Source organism: Coregonus lavaretus (assembly GCF_964263955.1).
Source record: "Coregonus lavaretus genome assembly, chromosome: 10".
NCBI lineage: Eukaryota > Metazoa > Chordata > Actinopteri > Salmoniformes > Salmonidae > Coregonus > Coregonus lavaretus.
In genome coordinates, this window is record NC_139997.1 from 51263211 (window position 1) to 51285245 (window position 22035).

The 22035-nt window shown below is 42.2% G+C and overlaps 1 protein-coding gene across 1 annotated transcript in view; it reads left to right on the forward strand.

Annotated features, from left to right (window-relative positions):
* Positions 1 to 22035, forward strand: part of LOC311135702 (follistatin-related protein 4-like) — a gene marked incomplete at both ends in the record, with an annotated part of 192998 nt that overhangs the window by 63071 nt on the left and 107892 nt on the right. Inside the window, one exon of the mRNA XM_084169722.1 lies at positions 11436 to 11678. Within this exon, the coding sequence (XP_084025848.1) occupies positions 11436 to 11678 (243 nt within the window). The remainder of the gene's footprint in view (positions 1 to 11435; positions 11679 to 22035) is intronic.

Below are 22035 nucleotides of genomic sequence, written 5' to 3' on the forward strand. Positions count from 1 at the left end.
TTGATTAAAAGACAGCTGTGCCTAATTGGCAGCGGCGAGGATTGTTTGGGTAATAGCCAGGAAGTATTACCCTGCGACGACTCAAGATGGTTCCCCACAGTACAGTACAGTAGACATTTGCAGGCCAAGAGAAAGCAAATAGCCCTGATGGTCTGTAGGCTATGACCCAGACACTGTTGGCAGAGGTCAAATACAGCTGTCGACATTTCCCATGCAGTACATAATGCAACCAAGATGTATTGCAATTTGGCAAATCAACAACTCAACGACTGAGTTTTGAGATTTTATGCAGGCATACAGTATGTCTGTCTTGCATGGTTCCTTGTGCGGACAGCTGGTTTAAATGACTTAAAGCAACGGGCTGTATTTTCACACATGCATACTAATTGCTTTAATGTCTAAACTATTTAAAATCTGAAACAAAAAAAGTGGGCAATACAACATACCATATATGTGACGATGACGCTAGTTTACATGAAATAGCTCCACTTACCTTTCTGTTTTAGTTTATTGTGTTGGAAGGCTGGCCTATGTTTTGGTGCTTGGGAAAGAGCTTGTGTCTTTTTTCTGTGTCCCTAAGCAGCAAGTCATTTTCTCATGGCTGTCCTCCATCACTTATTCACAGGGGCTATCTATTATGTATTGTGATCTGATTGAGAATGAGTGTTCTCCGTTCCGGCCCCTTCATGAACCCTCCTTTTGAGCACTAGCTCAAAAAAACACAGATTCAGACTGACCTCAAATTCAAAATTAACCCACGGCCCAATTTAAGAGAGGTGTTTTACTTAAGTTATATCAGAGTGATTAAACGACTGTGGGCGAGGGAGGAAAGTAGATAACACGGCTTTGATGATTGAATGTTTGAAAAGGTATATTAATGCATAGCCAAAGACAACCTCTAGACATTCAGTATATGTTATTAAAACATTTCAAACAGCATTGTAAAACATTTCAAACAGCATTGTAAACAATGCCCTCAAAGTTCCTAGCTAGGCTCACGGTGGGTTTATGCCTCATTCATAATCCATTTCACTGTAACTGAAAACATATTGTACACTCACAGTACAGTAGCTTACATACATACCGCAGAGAGGAAGCATATTTTTTGCCGACTATCAGAAACAAACAGCCTGCAAGCCAGAGTCCCTAATCCCCAGCTCACCTTGTCCACCTCCTCCTCTTACAGTAGACACATCCAGCGGTGAACTCTCTGTGGTGGTCCCTCTGATGCTTGGCCTCCACACAGCCAGCCAGCCCCCCGTCTCCCCCCACCGCCTGAGCAATGACAGGCTGCTGTCAACACAATCCAGCCTGAACCACCCACCCACCGAACAGACCTGACTATGCCTGATGGGAGCTCAATATGAATGCCAGTTCCAGCTGGACAATGTAGTGCATTGTCTGCTTTTGGAAAGAGCGGTCAAAGTTATTTTGTGCAGGGTTTTTCCGTTTTTTTCTTTTCTTTTTTCCAGGTTGTGTTTGGTGATGAGCTTCTGTCTGTCATTGTGGTTTTATTTCGTTATTGTAATCCGATAAGAATGATTCCTGGCCATCTTGAATTTCCCACGATGCCTTGAGGCAAATCATCGTTTAAATATTAGATCTGACAGCTCAGAAGAAAGACATGTTGATGTTTTATTCAACATTTCTAATTCTGGCTCCTGAAAAGGATTGATGTTCAACCTTATACCTTTTACAAGCTGAGATACACTACATGACCAAAAAGACACCTGATTGTCGAACATCTCATTCCAAAATCATGCCCATTCATATGGAGTTGGTCCCCCCGTTGCTGCTATATCAGCCTCCCGTCTTCTAGGAAGGCTTTCCACTAGATGTTGGAAAATTGCTGCGGGGACTTACTTCCATTCAGCCACAAGAGCATTAGTGAGGTCGGGCACGGATGTTGGGCGATTAGGTCTGGCTCGCAGTTGACGTTCCAATTCATCCCAAAGGTTTTCGATGGGGTTGAGGTCAGGGCTCTGTGCAGGTTCTTCCACACTGATCTCGACAAACCATTTCTGTATGGACCTCGCTTTGTGCACAGGGGGATTGACATGAGGAAACAGAAAAGGGCCTTCCCCAAACTGTTGCCACAAAGTTGGAAGCACAGATCTGTCTAGAATGTCATTGTATGCTGTAGTGTTAAGATTTCCCTTCACTGGAACTAAGGGGCCTAGCCCGAACCATGAAAAACAGCCACAGACCATTATTCATCCTCCACCAAACATTACAGTTGGCACTATGCATTGGGGCAGGTAGCGTTCTCCTGGCATCCGCCAAACCCAGATTCGCCAGATGGTGAAGCATGATTGATCACTCCAGAGAACGGGTTTCCACTGCTCCAGAGTCCAATGGCGGCAAGCTTTACACCACTCCAGCCGACGCTTGGCATTGCGCATGGTGATCTTAGGCTTGTGTGCAGCTGAATAGCCGAATCCACTAATTTTAAGGGGTGTCCACATACTTTTGTATATATTGTGTAATTCAAAAGCACAGTATGCTAAAAGCCCAGTTTTTATTCTAGATGCAGGAAAAACTAAACAAGACCAATAACTTACTGCAGACCAAATCTCTGGACTAGGGGAAGCAAATTAGCTTAAAATCAGGTCGGGAGTGAGGTCCTGGGCTGTGTGAAATGCAAGGTACCCTTGACCCTGTGTCTCTCTACCTTCACTGTGATGTGGGAGTGAGGGTGATGCCATCAAGTGCGGCCGGCAATCTCCCAAAGCCCTGGGATGAGCAGGAGCTGTGTCAGCACAGAGCAAGCATCAATAAGATTAAGACGTATAGCATTATACGCATGCATGTACACAGAGGTATACACTCGTACTGTACACATACAGAGACACACGCACAGTGCATCTTTGTGATAAGTAACATACTGTTAAAACTAGTTAACACTTTGCCTTTGAATATGAAAATGCACATAAAACATTTACATATAATACATTAACATATTTTCACACAGACATTATAACTAGACATGCACACAGACACACATACAGTAAATATACAATTATATTTGTTTTGGCAATAAAATGAAAATTGTATTTAAGTCTACAAAATATGGGGCTGATTTATTTCCGAGATACTGTAGCTGTATAGGACACATGAGGGACATTTCTTAGCTTTCACAACACCATCCATTTGTATAATATCACCCCTGAGATGGAACTGGACCTGCTTTTTCATGATACACCATATTTTGTCACCTGCTGTTGGTGAGGATTGTGCAGAAAATGCATTGTGGGGCTTATTCAGTGTTGGCCTATTGTAGCTGGTGGCAATTAATGGGGAGAAATGAGAGTGGAGCCTGGTGTGGACTGATGCTCAAGGCCTAGTGATTCTGGCAGTAAATAATATTACATTACTGGACCAACATCTCTGAACCGGCAGATCCATCATCAGATGGTCAATTTCCAACCCAATGGCCTTTTTTCATGACTAATCAATTAAAGTTGTTCTATCTGTTTCGAGCAGAGAGAGCGGCAGAGCGGCAGCGGCTCATAAACAGAGCAGGCAGTTAGCTAACAGTCTCACTTGATTACCTTTTCCATAACCGTCCTTTATAATCCTGCTGGGAGAGGGAGTTCATTCACTTTAATAACATGCAGGATATTGAGACGGACCTTGTATAATTAGTCAGCTATGTCCAGATCCCCTAGAACTATGGCGAGAAGAGTGAGTCCTTATGAGTCATCTGTACTGTGCCTTTGTTAATTGTATTACAAAAGTCTACCAAAGTTTTAGGACCTTTGAACTTGTTATACTTTTTAAAGTGATACTGTGTTTTGAATACATGCTTTCTAGCTTGTTTTATATCTATTTCCATCTCCCGTGGAGAAGCACAGCATATTGGATAACATATCACAACGATGAAAGTCATGCAGTTAATGGGCAATGACAACACTTAATTGAGAAAAATGGTTTTAGTTCAAATTCATATTGAACATAATCATCCTTTAAAGTTACTTTACAATGCTCTCAAACCACTTGCAGTGTATGCTCAGTATTCTATCCTTCGAGGGTCAGAAATAAATAGAGCGTTTCATTTAATTGGAAGAATTAATTTTATACTAAAAATGTAAACAATTGTTTTCAGGATACTGTGTGACATGGTTGCAATTCTCATCCAATCAGTGTCAAGACAGATACCTCAAAGTCAAGTAAACTTCATTGAGTTAATTCCAATCCTCACGTCTGGGAGGTCGTAGAGGCTTACAAGTTGGGTTGTTTTCACTTCTCTCTCATTTCTTAGCTCTGTTTGAATTGATATGACCATTGGGGTCGATACACACAATGTCACAGACATGAAAACTAATCTTATACACTACAGTCTCTCACCCAAGTTCTGGCCTCTTGTCCATTGATATTCAAAGACAGAGGGGGAAGATGTTTGATGCCATGTCTCTGAATGTGATTATGTTCATCTGATTTAAACCAAATAGAATAATATGGGAGATCAGTCGACGTGAGGCGCTGAATCCAAAAGCCTTGTTGGAAACCACAATGTCCACACTGTATCCACGAAATTGCAATATCCTAAGCCTAAGGACATGTGACTAGCAGTACAGAAGCGACGGAGGCTCTGTGGATTGGGGCTCAGTTATTACTCTGTTACTGTGGACAGACAGGAAGTCCCACACCACCAGAGCAGTGGCACTTCCTCTCTAATTAGAACAGTTTGGCAGGCCAGGCAGTGTCCCACTCTCCAAGTGTCACTCAAGGTTTCAGCACTACCTATTCTTCTGTGGTTTGGGATGGGTGAATGGAAAGTTTGTTTTGATTGCTGTTTAAATGATAAAGAGCTTTAATCAGACTCCGTATGTAGCCTCCAATACAAATGAAGAGAGGTATTTTCTTGACTGAATACAGAGAGTGTCCTTAAGTGTCCAGAGTATACTGACATGCTATGTTTGTAGGTGCTGAAGATATCCCTTCATTACAGTGACATGATGCATCTGAAGGGAGTAAAATGACAGAGATTGTTATTTCAGGAAATGATTAATAAAGCAAATATCAATCTGTCAAGCATTTTATGCTTGCTTGAAGTCCTGTTTCCGTACCTTAGATTTGGCATGAGGACACAAAGAGTACTCAGGGGAGGGGACATTCCTCTGGTAAATATCATAAAAAGGCAAAATAGTTTTATGGCTTTTGTCTACCACTTTCCATTGTGCTAATTTAATTATACAGTGCATTCAGAAAGTATTCATACCCCTTGACTTATTTCACATTTTGTTGTGTTATAGCCTGATATCAAAATGGAATCAATATATATATCTCACCCATCTACACGTAAAACCCCATAATGACAAAATGAAAACATGTTTTTAGAATTGTTTTGCAAATGTATTGAAAATTCAATACAGAAATATTTTACATACAGTACCAGTCAAAAGTTTGGACACACCTACTCATTCCAGGGTTTTTCTTTATTTTTTTTTACTATTTTCTACATTGTAGAATAATAGTGAAGACATCAAAACTATGAAATAACACATATGGAATCATGTAGTAACCAAAAAAGTGTTAAACAAATGATAATATATTTTAGATTTTAGATTCTTCAAAGTAGCCACCCTTTGCCTTGATGACAGCTTTGCAGACTCTTGGCATTCTTTCAACCAGCTTCATGAGATAGTCACCTGGAATGCATTTCAATTAACAGGTGTGCCTTGTTAAAAGTTAATTTGTGGAATTCCTTTCCTTCTTAATGCATTTGAGCCAATCAGTTGTGTTGTGACAAGGTAGGGTTGGTATACAGAAGATAGCCTTATTTGGTAAAAGACCAAGTCCATATTATGGCAAGAACAGTTCAAATAAGCAGAGAAATGACAGTCCATCATTACTTTTAGACATGAAGATCAGTCAATCCGGAAAATTTCAAGAACTTTGTAAGTTTCTTTAAGGGAAGTCGCAAAAACCATCAAGCACTATGATGAAACTGGCTCTCATGAGGACCACCACAGGAACGGAAGACCCAGAGTTACCTCTGCTGCAGAGGATAAGTTCATTAGAGTTACCAGCCTCAGGGTTGGTATACAAAAGATAGCCTTATTAAAATGGAACTAATTGGCCTGAATGCAAAGGCACAGCTCATCACCCATCTAACACCATCCCTACCGTGAAGCATGGTGGTAGCAGCATCATGCAATGGGGATGTTTTTCAGAGGCAGGGACTGGGATACTGGTAAGGATAGAGTGAACAATGAATGGAGTCAAATACACACAAATCCTTGATGAAAATCTGCTTCAGAGTGCAAACGACATAAGACTGGGGCGAAGATTTACATTCCAACAGGACAATGACCCCAAGCATACAGCCAAAACAAAGCTGGAAGGTCTTCAGAATAAGAATATGAAAGTCCTTGAGTGGCCCAGCCAAAGCCCAGTCTTGAATCTCATTGAAAATATGTGGAAAGACTTCAAGATTGCTGTTCACCGCTGCTCCCGATCTAACTTAACAAATCTGCAAGGAAGAATGGGAGAAAATCCCCAAATCCAAATGTGCAAAGCTGATACAGACTACTCAAAGCTGTAATCGCCGCCAAAGGTGCTTCTACAAAGTATTGACTCAGGGGTGTGAATACTTACCTAAATAGAATATTTCTGTATAAAGATGTTAGTACATTTGCAAAAAATTCTAAAAACATGTTCATTCTTTATTATTAATTCTCGAAGTCTACGATTAGGATAAGGGAAAATGTCTGGACTCTGCCTAAGCCCATTAGAGCTCAGCTAGTGGGGACTAATAGATTGAAAAAGGGAATGACCATAGGAAAGCAGGGACTAAAGTTGTGAGGCCCTGTCGCTGCTGCTCAGTCAGCCTGTACTGACTGCCATTGGCAGAGAGACTTGGTTGAACGTGTGGAACCATTGTGCTGCAGCTTAGACAGAGAGGATTATCAAATGACACTTTAGCTTCTCAATCTAGTCACAACTGGAGGCTACATGGCCCATGGGAGTAGAGAAGAAATGCTTACTGTACAGATCAGTGTGCCCGCAAGACTTTAAACCCCAGAACTTTTCTCTTTTTTATTGTGGCCTATTCTGCAAAGATAATGAGAGACAGTGAGGGAGAGGGTGGGCAAAGGACAGGGGGAGGTGCAGAAGAAAAACAACCAGTGGCGCCGGACGGTGCTGAGCATTTAATCTTTGCTGCTTGGAGAATACAAATGATCCAGTAATCATCCCTGACCTTGACACTGACAACAAGGTCACTGGGGAGCCAGGATATTTGCATTCCCACAGATGATTTGCAGAGACATGCAGAACAATTAGTAAACTGGATAAAAGGGCATCATGTTGTGTGTCCCCCTCGCCCCTTGGGTCCTGTACCTGTTCCTCTTCCTGGCTGGCACCTCACACTTCATTATGATAGAGCACACATCAATACGGCCAAGCCAGGTCAGCCTTCAGGTCTCTTTCTCTCTGTGTGTATGTGTGTGCCTCGGTGCGTGTGCGAGTCTCCTTTATGTAATTAAAGGACTTTAATCCTCTAACTGTGGAGCCTTACCTTTGTTATTAAATATTCTGGGAGTTTAGATACAATTATACTCAAGGCAGATTCAATTTGTTTTCAACTGTTTGATTATAGTAGGAACTGAGGTCTTGAGCTACAGTGGTTTCATAACAGGGAATTAATAGATGTCTATGTTTAGATCAACACAATGAACAGCATCAATTACAAATTATGCTGAATAATTCTGAATTAAATATTATGCTGAGTGATGCTAATCAGATACCCAATATGGTCAATTCCCGACAATAATTCCCCACCTGCCTTCGAAGATTAATCTCTGAGGTTAAGATTGAGAGCCACTGCCACTCCTCCCAGAAAGGTAGTCATGCTACTAACCTCAGCCCAGCACCCTTCTCCCCCAGCCTAAAGCTGCTAACCCCACTCCAGCTCCTCTCTCTCCCCCACAACCTGGACTCAGGGGTCGACGTAACATAGTAAATGTAAATCTGGGACACTCCAATTAGTATGATATGTTATGTTTCGTATGTATGTATTAATTTGTGGATGTCCATCTATTTTGTACTATATGTTACAAATTTGAAAAAACATATGATATGTTACGAATTCCAATTAGTTGTGGCTAACGTTAGCTAGGTGGCTAGGTGGCTAACGTTAGCTAGGCTAGGGGTTAAGGGTGAGGAGGGAGAAAGAAGGGGAGAGTCGAGGGTGGAGGCATTGGGAAGTGGGGAGTGTCTTAGACCTGTGGGGGTGGGGGTGGGGGGGACAGGCATCAGTTGGCATGGCATCAAGCATACTGTGTTTCTATAACCTCCCTAAACCAGCCTGGTCTGGCAAGCTCACATTCTGTGAAACCAGTTTGAGCACAGTGGTCATTCTGATTTCACAAGGGTATTCTATTATATTCTATTCAACATCAGTATGGAGTATAATCTTTAATATTTGCATAAAGTGTTTGGACATACTGAACCATCTGCTCGTGAGAGGCCTTCCTCAGGATATTAGTCTGTTAGACAGCCTTACCTCTCACAAGACCCAGCTCCTCTGTCAGCTCAGTGTAGACCAACGCCAGGTTCACCCTGCACAGGAGGAACAATAGTTTACAATCTTTCAATGCCAGGGCTGCTTCCAAATTCCCCAGACGGGTGTCAGTGTAGACATCTTTGATAGGCACCCGTAAAGGTAACTATGTCCGCAATGATTCACACTACCTGGAGTGCCACAACCTAAAACAATTATGGTCCCCTGCGATGCATAACCGCTTGCCCTCGCATTCAGGTGCTACACAAACAAACCACGTCCTATTTTCCTTTCTATCTTTCCTGTAACAAAGCCAACGATTTCTAGAGTAGACCTCCAGTACATTGAAGTTTCACTCTTTCTGTTCTGATTATCAGCCAAATGTTAGTGTGGTCTTCCATCAGATTGTGCCATATAGCCAACTCCTATGGTAACATGGCATGACAACAATCATACAATAGGATAAACAGATCTGGGAGCAGGCTAGCCAAATGTTGATTCTCTTCCAGTCAATGTTCACCTGCCTGTCCTGTGTGTGTGTGTGTGTGTGTGTGTGTGTGTGTGTGTGTGTGTGTGTGTGTGTGTCCTGTCACTCTGGTTTATCTTATTGTGCTCACCTGGACTGTGAGGGTGTGATTGTCCCTCATAACAACTTTGATTCACTAAAGGGTTGAAGACTAACCAGAATGACATTATCTGATTTATAGCAAACACTTTCACATTTTGCTTGTTTCTAGATGGATGTGTGGTGGATGAGGGACAGTGATAGTGGACCAAACACAAAATATGCCATCCTATCTAGCTAAATTAGGATTTAGTAGTTTTAGTAATCTAGCTAGCTAACTACCTCAGTACAGTAACAGTACAATAGTAGAAATAGATACTGTATCTTCCAAGCAGGAAAACCATGTCAGAAAAGCTGATAGACTGAAGTTGGAGCATAGCTAATCATCTTTTACATGGTAGCTATATTCAGAGAGGATTTTTCTACAATATTCACACGATTTCAATCTTTATAGAATACAAATATAAATTCAACAATTACATGTGGAAAAACCTGTTTGAGTGAACAATAGCAAGCTACCAGCAGATGAAACAGAAAGTGAATAGTTTCTTCCCCTTCCCTCTCCCTGGTTTTGGCTTGCATCTATCACTGTCTAGCTGGCTAGGTTTAGGATATTTACTAGCCCATACCAGTGACAAATGTAGTTATGTTATCGACATTTGGCAGTACACAAAGAAAATCTAGCTCATAAGTTTTACTAGTGTTTAAGAGCAGTTGGAGGCTACGGAAGGAGTGTTGTATGGCGTTGAAGCTCATTTGGAGGTTTGTTAACACAGTGTCCAATGAAGGGCCAGAATGGTGTCGTCCGCATAGAGGTGGATCCGAGCGTCACCAGCAGCAAGAGTGACATCATTGATATACACGGAGAATAGAGTCGGCCCGTGAATTGAATCCTGTGGCACCCCCATAGAGACAGCCAGAGGTCCAGACAACAGGCCCTCTGATTTGACACATTGAACTCTATCTGAGAAGTAGTTGGTGAACCAGGCGAGGCAGTCATTAGAGAAACCAAGGCTATTTAGTCTGCCAATAAGAATGCGATGGTTGACAGAGTCGAAAGCCTTGGCCAGGTCGATGAAGACGGCTTAGCTATGAGATTGAGATTATGAGATTCGAACACGCAATCTTTGGGTTGCTAGACGTTCGCGTTATATGCCTACCCATCCACGCCAACCAACCACCCTACTTAAGTAACCTTCTGTCTTATGTAACCATACCAAACGTAACATATCATACTCATTTGAGTGTCCCGGATTTACATTTACCATGTTACGTCTAGTTATGAGACCAGGCTGCCTATAGCTGCTAACCCAAACCAGCTCCCTTCTCTCCCCCAGCAATGCTGCTAACTCCAGCACAGCACCCCTCTCTCCCCCCAGCCATGCTTCTAAGCCCAATCCAAGTCCCCCCTCTCCCCCAGCCTAGCTCCTAACCTCAGTCCAGCAGCCACCTATACTCCCAACCCAGGCCCCATAAATCCCAGTTCAGATCTCTCCAGGAGTGGTCCTTTCTAGGGCCTGGGGCCTAGCAAGATCAATTCAAGGTGGAGTGGCTGAAAGTCTCAGCAGCTTTTTCCCTGCTTTAAATGCAAATAGATTGAATCAGAAGGGAGTGGGAGGATCTCCATGGTGAGGGGTCCAGGACTGACAGGTGCTAGGATGGGCATGTGGGGAGGAGTAAGGTACAATCTCTGTTGATCTCACAGCAAGTGTGTGTGTGTGTGTGTGTGTGTGTGTGTGTGTGTGTGGAATATTTGGTCACACTTTATTTGGATAGTCTAGATTTTCCATCTGTAGATGCTCTACAGATTGTCATACTATCTGTTGATAAGCAACTGCTTGCTAAGGTTACGGTTAGGGTTAGAATAAGGGTTAGGGTTATAGCTAGGGTTAAGGTTAGTAGATAGTTGAAATGGTACTGATAGACTTTAGAGCATGAGTCCACCTGGATGGAAAATCACAATTTTCATGCAAATATTCAAAAATAATAAAAACAATATGCCATTTCAGAGTTTCCTTTAGGACAACATGACAGGGAAGATTTTATTTTACCTGATATTTGAGAAATTTTATGGACATCCATATACACTCAGAGCAACCAGCGCCAGGTGGGCTCTGAGTGTATATGGATGTCCATAAAATGAACAGGTGTTCGAAGTGATTAATATTCTGTCCAACACAACCTGTCCAACACAACCTGTCCAACCATCCTTCCTATATTTTCTTACTGGATTTTCTTAGTATGTTAGTCTACTGGCATTTTACCAACCTAAACCATGGGTTTCTTTTTGTATGTTTCTTCCAGTCTGTCTCTGTGTTTCTTCCAACCTAAATTCTGGTTTATCTCTCTCTGTGTTTCTTCCAGTCCACTCTGGGTCAAACGGAGGTCCCTGCAAGAGGACAAACTGCGGGAGGGGCCGCCAGTGTGTGCTGCTGGAGGCGACGGGCCGGGCAGAGTGTGTGTGCCAGGAGAAATGTCGACCCACCTTTGTGCCGGTGTGCGGCTCCGACGGCAGGTTCTACGAGAACCACTGTGAGGTGTACCGCACCGCCTGCCTGCAGAAGAGAAGGATCTTCGTGGTGCACAGCAAGGATTGCTTCTTCAAAGGTAGAACCACATCTCCACACTATGTTGATGTTGTTATTGGAAATGTTATTATTTGGAAATGCTGATGTTCTAATACCAAACAAGTCAAATTGAAAAGATACCTTTTTGTTTAATGAATCAAATGAACTCTCAAACCCAAAGCTGGGAGACAATCATAGCCCACTAAATCATTAACAATGCTAGAATAATGTAAGTCAAATGGCAGACTTGTACATTGGAAATGTCCTTAAAGTTCATGTTGAGTTGTCATATGTAATGTAAAGTATGGCATAAGCATCCCAGTAATATCTGACATCAAAACATTTTATGTCACACCTAAACAGTAGTTTTTGCAACTTCAGTTTGTTAACAGCTTAAATTCATAACAAATTACCACGGATCACAAATACTGCATCGATAATCATTAGACTCCCAGTCCCTTCCCTCCTGAACAAATGTGCAATTCAACAAAAAAGCCTGCCTTATCACCAATGCAGACCAACCATTCCATCTCTGCTTCGACCTCCTGCCATCAGGTCCTACCTACAGGTCGGTAAAGAGCCACTCTACTGCCTGTTAATACTGTTTACTGCTTTCCATACTACCTGTCTTGCTGTTTACATCTACTTGTGGGGAAAGGAATTTCCTCTTGAAGACCAATAAGCAGCATTCATTCGGTCCTTACCATCTACAAACATTTGTTCATGACTCTGGCTGAGGGGGCAATGTCCCTCTTTACTCATCTTAAATTAATTTCAAATTTTGACTGGGACAGTTATATGTAGTAATTATCGGCCTTATGCTGCTAGAAATAGAAGCGACTAGCAGTGTACTGTATATTGTTTACAGTGGTGTCATTCGAAGCTGTGACCGGGCTAGTTAAGAGAGGTGCTTATGCATGAGCAGTGAACATGAAGAAATGCTCTCAGTCATCTCACATTAGAGCGCCAGAGATCCCTGGCAGACACTGCCATGCATGCTTAATCCAAATTAGGCAGGTGTTCAATCGCCACATTACACTTGATCACCTTTCACCACAAGCCAGCGGGAACAGAAGACGCTCACATAAGTAGTAATGCTCGAATGTCAGTGAAGATGTATTTGTTTACCTTGCTGTGTAAAGAGTACAGTCGTGGTCAAAAGTTTTGAGAATGACACAAATACTAATTTTCACAAAGTCTGCTGCCTCAGTTTTTATGATGGCAATTTGCATATACTCCAGAATGTTATGAAGTGATCAGATGAATTGCAATGAATTGCAAAGTTCCTCTTTGCCATGAAAATTTACTTAATCCCCAAAAAACACATTTCCACTGCATTTCAGCCCTGCCACAAAAGGACCAACTGACATCATGTCAGTGATTCTCTCGTTAACACAGGTGAGAGTGTTGACGAGGACAAGGCTGGAGATCACTCTGTCATGCTGATTGAGTTAGAATAACAGACTGGAAGCTTTAAAAGGTGGGTGGTGCTTGAAATCATTGTTCTTCCTCTGTTAACCATGGTTACCTGCAAGGAAACACGTGCCGTCATCACAATTTGCTTTGCACAAAAAGGGCTTCACAGGTAAGGATATTGCTGCTAGTAAGATTGCACCTAAATAAACCATTTATCGGATCATCAAGAACTTCAAGGAGAGAGGTTCAATTGTTGTGAAGAAGGCGTCAGGGCACCCAAGAAAGTCCAGCAAGCGCCAGGACCTTCTCCTAAAGTTGATTCAGCTGCGGGATCGGGGCACCACCAGTTGCAGAGCTTGCTCAGGAATGGCAGCAGGCAGGTGTGAGTGCATCTGCACGCACAGTGAGGCGAAGACTTTTGGAGGATGGCCTGGTGTCAAGAAGGGCAGCGAGGAAGCCACTTCTCTCCAGGAAAAACATCAGGGACAGACTGATATTCTGCTAAAGGTACAGGGATTGGACTGCTGAGGACTGGGGTAAAGTCATTTTCTCTGATGAATCCCCTTTCCGATTGTTTGGGGCATCCGGAAAAAGCTTGTCCGGAGAAGACAAGGTGAGCGCTACCATCAGTCCTGTGTCATGCCAACAGTAAAGCATCCTGAGACCATTCATGTGTGGGGTTGCTTCTCAGCCAAGGGAGTGGGCTCACTCACAATTTTGCCTAAGAACACAGCCATGAATAAAGAATGGTATCAACACATCCTCCGAGAGCAACTTCTCCCAACCATCCAAGAACAGTTTGGTGACGAACAATGCCTTTTCCAGCATGATGGAGCACCTTGCCATAAGGCAAAAGTGATAACTAAGTGGCTCGGGGAAAAAAACATTGACATTTTGGGTCCATGGCCAGGAATCTCCCCAGACCTTAATCCCATTGAGAACTTGTGGTCAATCCTCAAGAGGCGGGTGGACAAACAAAACCCCACAAATTCTAACAAACTCCAAGCATTGATTGTGCAAGAATGGGCCGCCATCAGTCAGGATGTTGCCCAGAAGTTAATTGACAGCATGCCAGGGCGGATTGCAGAGGTCTTGAAAAAGAAGGGTCAACACTGCAAATATTGACTCTTTGCATAAACTTCATGTAATTGTCAATAAAAGCCTTTGACACTTATGGAATGCTTGTAATTATACTTCAGTATACCATAGTAACATCTGACAAAAATATCTCATAACACTGAAGAAGCAATATTTGTGAAGACCAATACTTGTCTTTCTCAAAACGTTTGACTGTAGTGTGGGTGGAATGTATTTTAAGTAAGATGCAGTCTATTTTTAATACAGTGTTACTACCTCAAATGGTCATTACCAAACTGTCACCACTGTTATCAAATTATCAGTACCTAAACACACATAAATAGACTCAGGTGTTTATTTGATTAATTACCACAAATTATTCAGCATGAGATTGAAGGGTTCAGTTGTAGACAGAAAAAATGTATTCCTCTATCAAATGATGACTGGAAACCAACTGTCCTCCAATAACCTTTTTAAATGGTTGAGTATTATGCCCTTCACAGCATTGATATTTGCAGGCAAAAAATATAAACAATATTTTGTCACAAATTTGCTGACAAGGGAAAAAGTTTGTTGATAATGCGGTAAAATGCGGGGTGATTGGTTGAAATTAAAAGCCCATTTTTTGTACTGCAGTGATCGGTCAGTTTAGTAGCAGAATTTCATATCCTGGAGGGACTGATTATGGACAAGATCAGTTAGGGAGACGGGGGTTGGAATGACAGTCCCTTGTCTATACAAAACCCACATGTAGCTTTACCATAGCTTCCCTTATGGATGGAGAAAAGGTGGAGAAGGAGGTATAGGAAAGGGCTTAAGGGCTTCTCTCCCACCTTATTCTGCTGTTACCCCCCATCCATTTGATGCCAATAGGAAGAGATTGCAGCCTGCAATCCATTCAATAGTATTGATGTAAGCCTTTGGCTGTTGGTTCATGGCCTGCGACATGCTGGAGATATGATTGTGGAGGGCTCTAGAAATGCCTATGGAGTCCTGGCTCAGGCTTTTGTTATATTCCATTGTGACTTTACTTGAGTACTTCAACAAATACTGTAGCTGATGGGAATACAATAAATCATCAGCAGTCTCCTTTCCCTCCAAACACGCCCAGGCACACTAAACACGTGCACTTGTGTCCACACCCACACGCAGACACCAAACTACCCACAGAGCCATTGCACAATTAAAAAAACAACTGGTCGGCAAACTACCCTACAGCACAACCCCTTTGCTTGTTTTGAAATTGATTCAAACAAGAGAACAACTTTGTTTTGCCTTGTCTTCACTTCTGATGAACATCGAACAACATCCCGGGTCAGGCCCATTTCCTGACCCCCCCCTTTGATCAAAACAACACTCGCTAAAACACTCCAAACAGAACTAATTTAACTAACATGGCTGATTATTCTAGAACACTCCAAACAGAACTAACATAACTAACATGGCTGATTAGTTGAATAGCTTTCATCTCCTGACTGACTGCAAAGTGGCAAACGGAGCACAACAAAGCACAGCATGTTCTCCTGCAGCCAGCTGACCAGCGGGAGGTCTCTGAAGCTGCTAGGCTGACCGACCGAGTGCTTCTTCACATTCAGCCAGCCCAATCCGACGCACGCCGGACTTCCAATGCAGACGGGGTGACGTTACATATAACCCGCAGGGTGCGACCTAAATGGCACCGTTCTCCCTACCCTTTTTCCTACATTGATATGGGCCCTGGTCAAAAGTAGTGCACTTCATAGGGAATAGGGTGCTATTTTGGTCTCCAGATGTAAACTGTAGATTGCATTTTAAAATGACTCACCCAGGGTCAGGCAGAATTTAGAGACAAGCAATTGAGGGGACATCGGCGCTTCTCACGTATCCTGATCATGATCAATCGGACACGTCACACATCAGACAAATTAGGGCAGCAGCGCTGGATGGAAGTTAAACTTCTCACACTCTTTTCATCTTCTCTCAGTGCCGGAGCTTTCAGTATTTGAATGCTCTTATCGTTCCGCTTGGTTTGATGTCTGGCTGTGGTTATTGCATTAGCCATCAAAGCTGCTTTTTTCACCCTGTGCCCACAGTGTGGACACTCTTTTCTTCAGTATCTGTCTTATTGAGCGCTGATCTTTGGCCCCTTGTGTCTGAGGCCATTAGCTCAGTTACAGAAACACTTGGCTTTGGAGGAGGAGATCGGTTTCAGGCACTGTTCACGCCCTGTAAACCTCAGCCAGCCAATTGCAGGGACACCGAGGTTCACAGCGTGAAGTAGAGGTCTAAAATACTCCTGACACTGTACACAACCAGTAATGTACATGATGCTGAAGTACTGTGAAGTATATGGCTCACATGCACAGTACTATAATTCACATAATGTAATTTTATACCTACATCATCTTGGTTTACGCTCATTAGTATAACTATGAATTACTTGTACGTTATACACGCAAACCTGACCTTATATACTGTATTTGTCTGTAGTTTTCCTAACTGTGTTTTAATGTCATATTGAACAATGTTGAATATAACCAAAACTATGATCCCCTACATTAATGGTGCCCCATATGAGGACAATCCCCTAACATGTCTATGGAGCACATAACATCTGCGTCCCAAATGGCACCCTATTCCCAATGCAGTGCAATACTTTTGCCCACTTATTCTTAATCAGGGCTGGACTGTTAAGTGTTTTGCCAGCCAGGTGTGATGTGGCCATGCCCCAGGCCTCCCGTGACAGCGCTTTATTTGTTACAGTTTTGTTATTAACGAGCCTTCTAACAATCCCCATCCTTCTCAGTTCTCCTCTGAACACCTCTAGTCCCCCACAGACACGTGCCCACCTCCTCTGAAAACCTCGTCACGGACACATGCCCACCTCATTAAGTTGATTCCTCCCCACAGATTCATTATATGAAAGTAGTATTTGCTGTGTGATAATGGTTGCCCTGTCCCAGATAGAAATGTCCTCTATTAGTGCCCTGCCTCATAAACATCACTCTCCCCTATGAAAATAGAAATGTATTTTTACTGCTGTACATACTGGTGAACATTCACATATACTGTGACTAGAGAGCCACTACAGCCCAGTGGTCCCTGCCTGCTCCGTTCCCAGCCCAGATATCTTACTCTCTCTGCGTATGCCGCCGAAGATGGAGAACGGAATACGCTCACAGTCACCGTTTAGACAAAATGGCTGTGCTGTGGCATTGTAGTTTTGTGGCTCAGCAGGGACGTGTTGGGACAGCTTTATAGTGCATAGTGCTTTTAAGGCTATCGGAGCCTGCTTTTATGGTACATTGTACCATCTTTCTGTTTGTCACATCGTATGCTAAATAGACTTGGGCGGTAATACCGTATACCGGGGTATTTAGAAAAAGACACAGGATGGTTTTTCAATAAGTTAATACCTGCAGTCAACTTGTGCAATACTTTAGGAGATAAAGCATATTGCGTTCTTAATTTCATCTGTCACATTATTTTACATTATGAAGCTTACTGTAGCTCCCCAGAACAGATGAGCCAGTCACATGTTTGTTTGTAAATAGCACAACAGGAGAAAAAGCAGAAGCTTTAACATCTATAGCGTTCTATTGGCAAGCCTGTGTTGTCTGACGCACATGAGGTGATGAAGTTACACTTGTATGCCATCAGATATCTTACAATGGCTTTCTGCCAGAAGTCAAAGAGCTCTGGATGAGTTATCTGTACAGCTGCCATTTTTTCCCTGTGCTTCCTACTAGTGTTTTTTCTCTCCTTCATTCTTCTCCCATCTGCTCCTTGTACACATGCTGCTCTTCCTTCAGAAAGCATGCATCACAACTTTGATCAGTTGCACAATTTATCTCGTTCACTTTCCCGTGTAAACTTACTGAAAATGTCACTTGGTATCTACTAGCTATGCTTGTATAACTTTTAGCTGGATTTGCCTGTCTTTGCAAGTAGTTCATCTGTGCTTTCGCTATTAGTTTGTGCTAATTTTGTTAGCATTCTGGGAGTAGAGGCCCAATGGGCTTTTCTTGTGTTTTTAGCACTCCCTTGTGTGCTATGCCATTAATACTGTAAATCCCAGGATGAGAGAAGGACGGTATGATGATATTACGTCTGTGTCCCAAATGGCATCGTGTTCCCTTTATAGTGCACTACTTTTGACCCAAACCATATGGGCTAGTAGTGCACTATATGGGGAATAGAGTGCCATTTGGGACACATTTGGGATGCATCTCTGGTGTTTTCCCCTGGCGTCTCCCCGACACAGGCTGCCACTGGTCCCCCTCATGCCAAGACCCTGGAGTTCTGGAGCCCTCCTCCCTGCCCTCTCTCCCTCAAAGATCAGTTAATCCTTGTCTGTCACTCCATACACATGCCCTCGCAATCAATGGGAAAAACAAAATAATCCCTTTTGAAAATCGAGTGTGCTGTGTATTCATGGTTAAGATACTTTTACATGCTTGTCACAAAACTGGTATCACTCGTCTGCTTCGCTTTTTCATTCAACTCTCCTCTTCAGCACAATAGAGCCAGCTGTGTTTAGCTTTCAATTGCCTGTTGGCCTTCGTACACAGCGCTGTAATTGAAATTCGAGATATGTATGGTAAATTGAAAAACAGTAATGTTGCTCTGAATTCAATCTCTTTCAGTGTGAGTGTAATAATACCTTCCTATTTCTGCCGGCACAGAAGAGACTTCTAATGTGTCAGAGATCAGGCGTATTTCATTGAAACTAATGTGCTTTTTGCGATGTCAACGTACCCCAAGTTTTAACCCCATAGATAGTGTGTACATTGTAGTTTTATTTGTTCAATCTCTCTCTCTGTTTGTCTGTCTCTCTCTCTCTCACACTCTCTCTCTCGTTCTCTCACTAAGTCGTAGTGACAATCTATCTATTCCTCTCCTAACCTGGTTGCATTTTAACAGTAATGTGTTTATCTGTTCTACTATATCTCCATGCACATGCTTTACAGCTTTTCATAATGCACTTCTTTACAGGTTCTTGGCAAATACCTCAGAACAAGCTAGAAGTGACAAATTAATTCATTTGGCCCATCCCCTTCATTTCGCTCATCAGTTTAATGGCAGTATAAAAACAAATGGCAGCTAGAGCTGCTGGGCCCAACTTTGAAAACGTTTCTTATTAACCCCCTAGAGTCGATGTCCACGCCCCTGTGGAAATCTAATTAGCATAATAAAAAAATCAGTCAGTTTAAGCTAGAGATATGTTTTTTTTTGCATTGGATGTGTCTCAACTACCGCATCTGCCGATGTTGCGCTTCCGCATCTGCGGTGAAAGGTGACAGAGCTAGAGCGGTGTTTGTTAGACCATGAGACATCCCGAAAAACATTGATCGTCTCACAAAATTGTCTGTAGCGTCCGAACGGTTTGGCCAACTATTATGAACCCTCTATGGAAAGATGAGACTCTCACGAACACAATGGTGTTCTCCGTTTTGCTCTATGACCCCCACAAGCGTATTGGGACTCGTCTAAAGTCGGTACAGCCGCTCTGCCAACTTCTGTCTGTAGCGTCCGAACAGTTTGGGCTACACACTAATATGACCCCTCTGTGAAAAGGTGAGACTGTCATGAACACGTACTGTACATGTTGGTTGTTTTGCTCTAGGCCTCACAAGACTCGTCTGAAGGTCCCCCGGTACCAGTTGAAAAAATGAATGGAAGTATATATGGAGACTATTTAGTGCCAACAATAGGGGGTTAAATACATGTTCAAAAAAAGTACAAATGTTTCCTGATCTTTCTTATATCTCTCAGATATAACATCCACTTCAGAACAAACATCCTTTGGAATTTTTTGGGGACTATCTGTTGTTCCATGTAGTGAATCTGTTATTCAATGCGTTTGTATGGGCTAATAGCAGGAAGGCCAAATAAACGTTTTCATAAAAATAAAAAAGTTTTTTGATACTTCAAAGGGTCTTAAAATTCCAAATCAAATAGCAAAATGATCCTTGGTATGACCTTTTTAAAACAATTCCATATAGCTTAGTAGAACCTCTCACCCGGCTTAGACAGGGCTTAGACTGTTATGGGTTAAACAAATGACATTCCTGTCAGGCCCTCCATTCAATTATGAGCAGAGGGTAAAAAAAATATTAACGTCTCACAACTCAGTTGTGTTGTAGACTGCAATCTGGTAATGCAGTCACTGTGTGCCAGCATCCCTTATATTAGTGAGTAACTTATTTTATCAGCAGCGGAAATACCTATCCCTTCTCTGTCTCGCTCTCTCTCGCTCTCCCAATGATGTGTAGACAGGGATTTTAGCGACTCTGTCAAGCTTCCCTCTACATTTCCTGGTCTGCGTGTGAAATTGGTTCAGAGCTTAACTAAAATGAGAACCAGGGAAAAAAATAAACATTAGCTACAGGCAAAGTGACCTGAGGTAGAATTGTAAATACCTTCAGAAAGTATTCACACCCCTTGACTTATTCCACATTTTGTTGTGTTATAGCCTGAATTTAAAATGGATTCAATTGAGATTTTTTGTCATTGGCCTGCACACAATACCCCAAATGTCAAAGTGGAATTATGTTTTTCTAAATGTTTACAAATAATAAAAAAATGAATAGCTGAAATGTCTCGAGTCAAGTATTCAACCCCTTTGTTATGGCAAGCCTAAATAAATTCAGGAGTAAAGATTTGCTTAACAAGTCACATAATAAGTTGCATGGACTCGCTCTGTGTGCAATAATAGTGCTTAAAATGATATTTGAATGACTACCTCATCTCTGTAACCCATCCATACAATTATCTGTAAGGTCCCTCAGCCGAGCAGTGAATTTCAAGCACAGATTCAACCACAAAGACCAGGGAGGTTTTCCAATGCCTCACAAAGGGCACCTATTGGTAGATGGGTAAAAGAAAAATACAAAATTGCAGACATTGAATATCCTTTTGAGCATGGTGAAGTTATTAATTACGCTTTGGATGCAACATCCAGTCACTACAAAGATACAGGCGTCCTTCCTAACTCAGTTGCCGGAGAGGAAGGAAACTGCTCAGGGATTTCACCATGAGGCGAATGGTAACTTTAAAACAGTTACAGAGTTTAATGGCTGTGATCGGAGAAAACTGAGGATGGATCAACAACATTGTAGTTACTCCACAATACTAACCTAAATGACAGAGTGAAAATAAGCTCTTTATAGAATACACATATTCCAAAACATTCACCCTGTTTGCAATAAGGCACTAAAGTAATGATGCAAAAGATGTGGCAAAAAAATGACTTTTTGTTCTGAATACAAAGCGTAATGTTTGGGGCAAATCTACCACAACACATCACTGAGTACCACTCTTCATATTTTCAAGCATGGTGGTGGCTGCATCATGTTATGGATATGCTCGTCATCAGCAAGGACTAGGGAGTAAGAAACGAGATGGAGCTAAGCACAGGCAAAATCCTAGAGGAATACCTGGGTCAGTCTGCTTTCCAACAGACACTGGGAGACAATTCACCTCTCAGCAGGACAATAACCTAAGGCTCAAGGCCAAATATACACTGGAGTTGCTTACCAAGACAACATTGAATGTTCCTGAGTGGTCTAGTTAGCTTTTTTTTAACCTGATTTAAGTCAAAACTGTATGGTAAAACTGGAAAATGGCTGTCTAGCAATGATCAACATCCAACTTGACAGAGATTGAAGAGTTAAAGAAGAAGAATGGTCAATTATTTTGCAATCCAGATGTGCAAAGCTCTTAGAGACTCAGTTGTAATTGCTGCCGAAGGTGATTCTAACATATTGACTCTGGGGGTTGAATACTTATCTAATCAAGATATATTCCGTTTTTTTTAAGTGTTCGAATTTTTCTTCCACTTTGACATTAGAGTATTTTGTGTAGATTGTTGAAAAAAGAAAGACAAAATGTGAAAAAAGGCCTTATCACAATTCTATCTTGGA